General features: G+C 38.8%; 1 protein-coding gene and 1 long non-coding RNA gene across 2 annotated transcripts; both read right to left on the bottom strand.

Moving 5' to 3' along the window:
- Positions 1–642: 642 nt before the first annotated feature.
- On the bottom strand, positions 643–9,033 carry LOC107607360 (uncharacterized). Its single transcript, XR_015892174.1, has 4 exons — positions 8,985–9,033; positions 8,740–8,897; positions 883–1,456; positions 643–762 (listed from the first exon to the last, which is right to left on the bottom strand). It is a non-coding gene; the product is annotated as an uncharacterized LOC107607360 (long non-coding RNA).
- LOC148553198 (uncharacterized) lies at positions 3,491–4,879 on the bottom strand. The gene has a single exon (XM_088492909.1). The coding sequence runs from the start codon at positions 4,877–4,879 to the stop codon at positions 3,491–3,493; it is 1,389 nt and encodes a 462-aa protein (XP_088349035.1).
- Positions 9,034–10,941: the final 1,908 nt, after the last annotated feature.

The following is a 10,941-nucleotide window of genomic DNA, read 5'->3' as shown; positions in this document are numbered from 1 at the left end:
GCGCACTATTCCAAAATTTGTGGATCCCATCCGGTGAGGACATGTTTGCTTTGAACTATTTTCAGCATTCTTAGTAGACACAGCCTAAATATAAATATAAATATGAAAAAGAGATGTTATTATTCTTAATAAACATGTTTTCTTATTTTTTCAAAATCACATTACCTTTTTTCAAAACACCAAGTTTAATCATATAAAGAACTAAAGGACAATATTACCTTGACAGTCGAAAGACTCCAATACCGAATTAGTTTGCGAAATTGAACCTCAGGGATCTCTAATGGTTGGTTCTTTACCTTTTCTTTCTTTGTGTTGTACTTCAAGAAATGTTCCTTTTTTTATTTTGCCTTTGTATTTTTTCCATGAACGACAAAATCCCTTTATTACCCACCGCTTTGAAGTTATTGGAAGAATGAATTTTTGCTAAACAAGATAACAAATTAGAATGTCAAAGGTTAGCATAAATAAAGTAACAAATAAATTTTAAAAAATTATCTATAATGCTATATTTACATACATTGGCATACTGCCACATGTCCTCTTTGAGATTTTTAGGCACACCATGCCAACTAGTATATAGCAAAGTCACAAAACAAGTATTTCTGACTGTTGTGCCCAAAAGTTGGTTGAGATTAGATACGACCTCCTTGATTGGACCTACAGGCTGCCCTCCAAAAAATTCCACCTCCCGTCGATCATTAAAATCAGTGGCATGAAGCTTTTTGCACATAGTCTTTCCACGAGTTTTCTTCTTTATTGTGCCTAAGTCCGATTAAAATAATAGAATTTTAACTCAAATCAACTTAGAAGTAATACAAGCTATATTTTGACAATAAGGTAAAACAAGAAAAGCACCTTCATTTCTAGATTGTCCTCCATTACCTTCATCATTTGCAGCATCATCAAGCTCATCTTCCTCATCTTCCTCATCTTCTTCATCTTTCAAATTTATCCCATGTACCTTAAAATACATGTCAAGACTCATTCTTTTTTTCGTTGAACTTGCACTTAGCTCACTTGTATCTTCTCCCTCATCATAAGAACTTAAATCATTTTGTTCCATTATATCAACTTCAACAGTCCTTTGTTTCCCAGTTTTGGAGGTCTTTTCAGCATGAAACATTGTCCCGTTCCCATTATGTTCACATTCTTGAAAAAGTGACATTGGTTGGACCTTCTTTTTCTTCTTTGGAGTCCTAGCTTGCTCTTCAATGGCATCTTCCACGGTTGTGATGGTTGGTTTCTTGTTTGATCTTTTGGGTCTTGAGCTTGGAAGCTAGCCTTCTTATCTTCAGCCATAATCTTTTCTCTTTTAATATTGTATTGTTGTAGCAATTCAGCACTTGACCTCACTTATGTAACCTCAAAGGAATTCTTTTTTTTTGGACTTTTTTCTTTCATTTTTTGTGCTAAGGTACTTATCCATTTTCTTTTAGTGATCTCTCCTTTCTCCATTCTGCATACACAAAAGAGTTGCAATGAAAAAATATTATTTTATGAATAATTAAATGAACATAATCAACATAAGCGAGTAATTAAATAAGAAAAATAACTAAAAAAAATGAGATGTTTAGAATTCTACCAAAATAGCATTACATGAAAACATGTCAAGATGTTTCAGAATCAGAGTCCTCCATGTACTCGTATTCGCTTTCCTCATCTTCCTCGCCACGTTGTTTGGCAAACATATTTGAAGCTATATCTATAATGGTTTCTCGTAAATCATTCCTCACTAGATCAACTTCGCCATTATCATTTGGGAGACTGGGAATCACTTCAGGTTCACATGGATCCCTTGCATATATTATGAGGGAATCAGACTCAAGGTCATCACTTATCTTAAATAAATCTCTTGGAATTGTTTTCATAACATAGTGTTTGTCACTCACATATGGGTCTTGCACATAAAAGCATTGGTTTACTTGGGATGCTAGCACAAATGGTTCTTCTTAGTAGCATTTTTTACTGAAATACACATATGAGAGACCAAAGTTGTCTTTTGCAACTATATACCACTCACACTTAAATAGGACTACCTTAAATTGGCCATAATAATCTAATTCAAACATATCAACTATTCTACCATAGTAGGTTACTTTTGTTTCAATTGGGTTCTTATCTTTCACAGTAGCAAAACTAGGAGTCAATGCCTCCAATGTGACACCACTATTTTGGGTTTTACGTCTTGCATCACGGTGCCTTGTATGGAACCTATACCCATTGATAACATAACCTGAAAATCTTTTTGCAACTCCATTTGGACCCCTAGCCAACCCTTTTGCCCAACCAGGCACATCCTTTTTCATGGCATAAGTTTTAAACCATTCTGAGAACTGTTGACTATGGTCTTTGGCTTTCTCCCACTTTGTTCTTCGTGGATTGTTATCATTTACTGCCTCCTCATGCTCTCTGAAGATCAAATATTCATATTCTTATTTGTTAGTAGGGTAAAATGTTATGATTGAGGTCTACGAAATGACAATGAATCAAACAAAATACCTCATGTAGACTTCGATCTTATCACAATTGTTTAGGATGTATGCATGACCTTGTATTTCTTATTTTTCATCTAACATGAACAAATCTCCCATTTTTCCACCCAAAGGACATCCTTTACTTGGAAACAAACTAGGAGTTCGCAGCTCATCTGAAACAGACTCATCATTGTTTCAAGGGACTCTGTTGAATCTTGTCTAGACATCTTCATGCAAATATCTTGAGCAAAAATTAATACACTCATTCCCCAAATATCCTTTGGCAATGGATCCTTCTGGACGACTTCTATTACGAACATACGATTTTAGTGTGCACATATATCGTTCAACAGGGTACATCCAACGATATTGAACTGGACCACCTAACATCACTTCATTTTCCAAATGGATAGGCAAGTGCACCATTATGTCAAAAAAGCTTGAAGGAAAATCCTCTCTAATTGGCATAATGTCTTAGCAATCTCTGCTTCTAAGTTAACTACATCATCTAGGCTAACTACCTTTTGACATATCTGGCGAAAAAATGAACATAATCGAACTAAAGCGATGGCAACATGGTCAGGAAGTATGCTTTTGATCGGTACTTGCAACAAGTAATGTAACATAAAATGAGCATCATGGGTAATGTAACTAGAAATCTTCTTTTCTATTTGCTGCACACATCGAGCGATATTGGAAGCGCTGCCGTCTGGTAATTTTGCCCCTTTTAACACACTACAAAAGATTGTTTTCTCTACTGCAGTCATTGAGAAGAATGCCTTTGCTAACTTAGTTCTTTTACCATCATTCGTATCTTTTGGTTGAAGGTTTTTCCTGATACTCATGTCTTTAAGGTCAAAACGCGCAGCTGCATGATCTTTTGTCTTTCCAGAAATATCCAAAAGAGTTCCAGTTATGCTATCAACTATATTCTTCTCTATGTGCATGACATCAAGGTTGTGACTAAACATGTTGAACTTTCAATACGGTAAATAAAAAAAGATTGACCGCTTTTTTCAATTTGAAATGCCATTCTTTGATCTCCTTTGCTTCTTCCCAAAAGAATTATCTACCCCATGCAATATATCAAATACAGTTGTTCCATCTAACAACTGCGGTGGAGACCTAAGTTCAGTTTTTCCATTGAAAGATCTTATATTATGTCTCCATGGATGGTTCATGGGTAAAAACCTTCGATGATCCATATAAACTGTCTTGTGGCTATGTTTCAGATATATAGAAGAAGTCTCATCATTACAACACGGACAAGCCAATTTTCCTTTTGTACTCCACCCAGATAATATAGCATACGTAGGGAAGTCATTAATTGTCCATAAAAGACATGCTCTCATGTTGAATGTTTTGTTCTCTTTGGAATCATATGTTTCGACACCTAACTCCCACAATTTTTTTAATTCTTCAATTAGTGGTTGAAGAAAGACATCAATATCATTTCCCGGTGATTGTGGGCTATGAATGAGTAAAGAGAGCATAAAATAATCAGACTTCATGCTCATCCAAGGGGGTAGATTATACACCATTAGAACAATAGGCCATGTACTATGTGTACTACTTAAAGTTCGAAACGGATTGAACCTGTCGTTTGCTAAGCAAAGTCTCACATTACGAGGCTCCTTTGCAAAATCTTCATGTCGACTGTCAAATGATTTCCAAGATTCACCATCGGCAGGATGCCTTAACGACCCATCTTTAACACGTTCATTATGATGCCAAGACATAGCTTCAACCGTCCTTGTGCACATAAAAAGCCTTTGAAGTCTGGGAATCAGGGGGAAATGCCTTAGAGTTTTTGCAGCAACTTTACGAGGCTCTTTAGATGAGGTAGTATCGTCCTCTTCTACATGATGCTCAATATAACGGGATGTTCCACAGACATGGCAAGATGAGTCATTCTCATACCCGTTCCGATACAACATGAAGTCATTGCGACATGCATCGATCTTTTGGTAGTCAATACCCAAATTCTTCACCATATTCTTCGTTTTATCAAAAGAAGTAGGAATATTCAAATGTGGCATTCCTTCTTTCAATAATTCTAAGAGAGAAGTGAACGATGCATTACTCCAACCATGCAAGCATTTTAACAAGTAAAGACGGATGGTAAAGGATAATCTTGGGAATCCTTTACATCCAGGGTATAGTTCTTGGCTTGCCTCGTCTACCAATTTATAAAATTCTTTTGCACCTTCGTTAGGCCCCATGTTATGTCCATCAACTTGTGTATTATCTCTGAATCTATCACGTAACAACTCATCAATGTTATCATTGCAGTTATATTCCTCATCTGTGTTACTGTCAACATCCATAGCAACAAGTGATTCCCCATGATTAAACCACCGCCTATAACCTTTTATGAATCCATTGTATATTAGATGGTCATACATGACATCTCTCCTTAACCAAAGTCTATTACAACACTTTGCACATGGGCACTGAATTTCTTTCCCTTAAGGAATTCCTAGTGATGAAAAAGCAAAGTGTAAAAACTTTTCTACACTGAGTTGATATTCTTTTTCATGACATGGTGTATCCATTCAATCCTTGGACACATCCATCGAAAATCTATATATTTCAAATAGACAGCTAAATTTCTAGTTTGAAGTCCTTACTGCTAGTCTCACTAACTACGAGTTTAGCTTCCTAATTAACTAAGAGACAACATTTTCCAAGTCTCCAAAATACTTTGAAGGCATTGGACATAAAATAGCAAAGAAAATTAAATTTTAACAATTCTTAAAGAAGGTCCTAAAGTGAGTGCCTCAGGAAAGCACTTAAGTTGTACGCATAACATTAATAACAAATTAATAGATATATTTAAATTCGCATGAACCAACCTTAAATATTGTCTTAATCCATACCACAACAGCACCCACAACTAGAAAATGGATTAATACAGACAGATTTACAGACAGATTTAGTCTTTATTACAGACGGATTTTTGATTACCGACGAATTTTGTCCCTCTGTAAAAGCCTCGTCGGAAATTATTTACCGACGGATTTTTTTCCGTCAGAAATTACAGACGGATTTTTACCAGTTACCGACGGATTTTCCCTCTGTAAATTCTCCATCCATTTCCCTGAGACGACAAACTTTCCGACGGATTTTTCGTCGGTAATTACAGATGGATTTTCTGACAGATTTTTCGTCTGTAATTACAGACGGATTTTCTGACAGATTATCTGTCCGTAGTTACAGACGGATTTTCCGACAGATTTTCTGTCTATAGTTACAGACGGATTTTTCGGCGGATTTTTCGTCTGTAATTACAGACGGATTTTTCGACAGATTTTCTGTCTGTAATTTGAACCTTATTACAGACAAAAAATCCGTCTGTAAATCCGTCAGTAAGGTAAAATAGAATTTTTTTTAGATTTTTCCATTGCAAAATAAACTTGTTTTCATTCAAAATATATATAAATTTAATAAAACAAATTTTTATTGATAAGAAAAATAGAAACACACACCAGTGAGTACAAAGCGCTTTCTTTATAATAAGAAGCAATTATTTCCATGCAATAATACAAACTGAATACATTAGATGACAAGTAACTACTAGTAGACTCATCAGAATTCAATATCCTAATTTATGGATGTAACACCCTACCATACAGAGTCTTATGCTTAAGTCATAATTCAGAGATGGCAAGGTATTACGACCTCTAAAACAAAAATTTAGTACGTATAGTAGTATGAATAATTGATTATAACTAGGAGCCTTTGTAGAAAAAGGGGTAAACAAAAAAACCGTAACTCGAAAGCGCAACACTCCGATCGATAACGCAACGAGCAAAGGATAAGTTAACGCGAGATTATATATATAAGGAGTGTCAAAAACGGGAATATCAAGACTCAAAATCCGGCTGCGAAGATAACCGGTCCGAGCATAATAATATATACATATAATAAAATAAGGAAACCCCAAAGAAAACCCAAAGGGACACAAATACAGAAAACCTATTCTCCAAAATCCCCTCTAGAAGGAGTCATCACAGTTTGTATTATTTAATGGAGATAAAAGTATCTAAACAAGATATATAAACCAAAACAGAGTCCCGAGAACAAAGGATCTTCGCTAATCCAGAAGTCTCCAGCATGCCTCAACGAGAAGCCTCGCGTCCTGTATCTGAAAACCACAAAATCCGCATGGGTGAGAACCAGAGGTCCCTAGTACGGTAACAGCTTCCACATATATAATACATAATAATAGAGGAAAGCCGAAGGCAATCCTAGAACTTCCTCCAGGTAATATCAAAGCTTATAAACAAGCTAAACCGTAAGTGGCAACTGACTAAAGATCCTTCAGTCTAACTAATACTTCCCTTTCCAATTCCTTCAGACCTCCCAACCACCAGCAGGAGTATAATATAGCAAACACAGTTATATCAGACAAGAGATTTACAAATAGGAACAGATAAGGCATTTAGGCAATTAGCAAGTAATATGCAGTCAATAGGCAATCTCAAACAATTCATGTAGTATGCTTATGATGCATGCCTGTCCCTAGTGGCTGATGATATCATCTGTCGGTTATAGAGCCAACCCGACAAGTCCTGGTAGCTAACCATTGGACTGTCCCTCTGTCGTGCATCCCCAACTCGAGTTATACTCATCATAAACTTGATCATAATCATGATCCATATCCATCACCCTCACTGGTGAATATTTATGGGGGCGAGCTCATCCGGGCCTTTCACAGTGCCTGGCCACACTTATGACATAGGGTCAAAAGAGCTTTGAGTCTCAACCTGGAGCACGTGGTGGCTAGTCACTGCTTCCTTCAAGGAAAACCCTCATCTCCGGTAGTGGAAGTGCAAACATTCACAATTCATTCAACAGCATATATGCATTTATACTTAGCCATAATCATGGCTCCGCCGTAACACGGCAATAATCTAGCCATCCGGCTCACGGTTAAATCCATAACCAGCCAATTCATTAACAATTATGGCCCTTCGGCCCATGGCATAACAAGCACTTCCACCGCCATTCTCCGCATCTCACATAATCATCTTTGATCCTCATGGATCATTCATTTTTCCCTTGCTCCACTCGCAAGTTACCACATTCACTAGCCCTTTTCCTCATGCTAGGCATATCATAATGATTTAAGACATAAGTGGTGAGATCGGAGGCTTAAAAGTATGAAATTTGGCTTTTAAAACTCAAAAATCAACTTTGGGATGAAAACAGGGCCATGCGTACGCGCACTCCACGCGCACGCGTGGATGGCCTTAAAAATCATCGACGCGCAAGTGTCATACGCGCGAATGCGCGGTTGAAAAATATCCAAACGGCGCGCAAGCGTCAGCCACGCGTACGCGTGGGTGCTCTTGCGCCCAGGCACAAAACTGGCACAACTCTCTGGAAAATAGCTGGGCATATGGCGCAGCGCATCGACGCGCCCGCGCACGCCACGCGCACGCGTGGATGGTGCTTTCTAGAAGAATGGCGCGCACGCGCCAAGTGCGCCTACGCGCGGAGGGTTATTTTGCTAAAAATATTCTAAGTTAAAAGCTGTAGATTTCACAGATTCAACCCCCAATCTTCCGACGGTCATAACTCTCTCATTTTAAATCATTTTTCACCCGTTCTTCGAACGGCATGGACATCCCAGATCCAATTTCATTTCTAAACAAATTTGGCACAAATCAGAGATCCGTAGTCCAAGTTATGTCCCGTCAAAGTATGCCCAAAAACCATGTTTTCATACAAAACCATAAAGTGCCATTTTCAAAAACAAGCCACTTTCAAGTCTTTTCAAAATCAATCAAAACATGCCAATTTCAACCCTTTTCTTTGAAATCATTCAAAATGTACCAAAATCAACAACAAGCCATCCTCAACTCACACATTGACACTTTACCAAAATTTCCAACCCTTTTAACACTTCTCAATCAAATGGCTAAAGGACAAACACAATATCATGTCATACATCCTTCATCATTCCAATTTCCAATAATTCCATTTCCAATCAACCATCATTATACATAATCATCATCATACTCACCATCAACATGGTACCACCCATCAATTCAACCTCAATCATCCATCAAGCATATATCACAACATGCATTTCTCATATATCACACAATCAAGGCATCAATATTCATAATCACATATATGATCACATCATATATCTCAACCATTCAACAACATCAACAATTCAATGCCTATCTTAGGGCCTCTAGCCTAAGTATTTCCTACCACATTACATATTAGATACGGGAAACCGAAACCATACCTTAGCCGATTACCCAAGCTCAACCGGAGCACTTCTAAACCACTTGGCCACAAGCTCTCAAGGTCTCAACACCTCCAAGAACAGATTTTATCACACAAAACCCTCTCCCAAGCTTTCCAAAATCACCAATCAAGCTCCAATATTCACATATACACAACCTAAGCCACAATCATCATACCCATACACAACATCTCAATACCCAAACATCATAGAACAACAAATTACACTAGAGTTGAGAATCTTACCACACCCAAGGTCCAAGGAGACAAGATTAACCTTCTCCTTCAAGAGAGTTGGGTCCTATAACATCAAAGAACCCAAAATCTCAACATTTTTGCTCATGAAACTCGAAATCAAGGGCTAGAATTTCGAACAGTAAAACGTGGCTTACCTCAAGATTAATTGTATGGGTTTTGTAGAGCTCTCCGCGGTGAACGCGTGGCCGCAAACGGAGCGGCAATCGGAGCTCTAGATCAAAAGTTATGGTGGTTTGAAGATCAACCAAGGGAGAGAACTTGAGAGAGTGTTCTTCCCCCCTCCATACCAATTTCAGCGTGTTTGAGTGTGTTGTGAGGAGAGAGAGTGCTGAAAACTAGGGTTTTGGTTTAGTTTAGTTGGGCCAAGGGCCCACTTTGGGTCCGGTTGGACCGGTTTGGCCCGTTCTGTCCAATCTTGGTCCGATTTCTATAAAATTGGTACCGAAATTCTCGTCTCAATCTCCTCTATCACATTTAGCCATAAAAATAACATTTTTGGCTTTCTAGAATAAATTCTCATTTATGGGTAAATTAGCCGTTAATTAACCGGGTCTTACATTCTACCCACCTAATTGGGAATTTTGCCCACAAAATTCAAATGCAATTACCTGAGAATAAGTGCGGATAATCCGTTCGCATCTCCGACTCAAGTTCCCAAGTGTGTTCCTCAACACCGCCTCGACTCCAAGCCACTTTGACTAATGAAACCTCCTTTCCACGCAACCGTTTGATACTAGTATCATCAATTCTGACTGGAGCCACTGGAAGCGTCAAATCTTCCCTTAACTGAACCGATTCGGGTTCTAACACATGGCTAGCATCAGGGGTGTACTTCCGAAGCTGCGACACGTGAAACACGTCGTGCAGGTTCGAAAGATGAGGTGGTAGAGCCATCCGATATGCCACCGGTCCAATCCTCTCCAGGATCTGAAATGGACCAATGTATCGAGGATTCAACTTCTTTGCTTTAATCGCTCTACCTATTCCTGTGGTCGGAGTAACCTTAAGGAAAACATGATCTCCTTCCTCAAATTCCAAGGGCTTCCGCCTCTGATCGGCGTAACTCTTTTGGCGACTCTGTGCCGTAAGCATCCTATCTCGGATTTTCTTCACTTGTTCAGTGGTCTTAGCTATCATCTCCGGCCCTAACAAGCCTTTCTCTCCAGCTTCATACCAACATAGCGGAGATTGACATTTCCTCCCATACAACGCCTCATACGGAGCCATTCCGATGCTCGCATGGTAACTATTATTGTATGCAAACTCCACTAACGGCATATACCGATCCCAACTCGCCGGTTGGTCCAAAACACAAGCTCTCAACATATCCTCTAGTGTTTGGATCGTCCTCTCGGATTGACCATCTGTTTGAGGATGGTAAGCTGTACTCAAGCTTAATCGGGTTCCAAAAGCTTTCTGAAATGCACCCCAGAACCTCGAAGTAAAACGAGGATCTCTATCAGAGAGTATAGTAGCAGGTACACCATGAAGTCTCACAATCTCTTTTATGTATAACCGAGCTAGCTCCTCAAGGGTGTAAATCATCCAAATGGGTAAAAAGTGAGCTGACTTCGTCAGTCGGTCCACGATCACCCAGATAGCATCAAAACCAGTCCTAGTCCTTGGCAATCCCGACACAAAGTCCATTGCAATACTTTCCCACTTCCATTGCGGAACCTCTAAGGGTTGCAACATCCCGGAAGGTCTTTGATGTTCAATCTTTACCTTTTGACAAGTTAAGCACTTTGAAACATATTCCGCCACATCATTCTTCATACCCGGCCACCAAAACATCGCCTTTAAATCATGGTACATCTTAGTACTTCCCGGGTGAATGGAGAATCCGCTTTTGTGTGCCTCCTTTAAGATATCTTGCCTCAAAGTGCCAACATCCGGCACAATGATCCTACCCTTGAATCTCCATAACCCGTCTTTTTCTTCCGAC

The sequence above is a fragment of the Arachis ipaensis genome, chromosome B7, assembly GCF_059453495.1.
Source record: "Arachis ipaensis isolate K30076 ecotype BB chromosome B7, ASM5945349v1, whole genome shotgun sequence".
NCBI lineage: Eukaryota > Viridiplantae > Streptophyta > Magnoliopsida > Fabales > Fabaceae > Arachis > Arachis ipaensis.
Note: the sequence above shows the minus strand (reverse complement) of the source record. Positions and strands in the feature narration are given on the sequence as shown.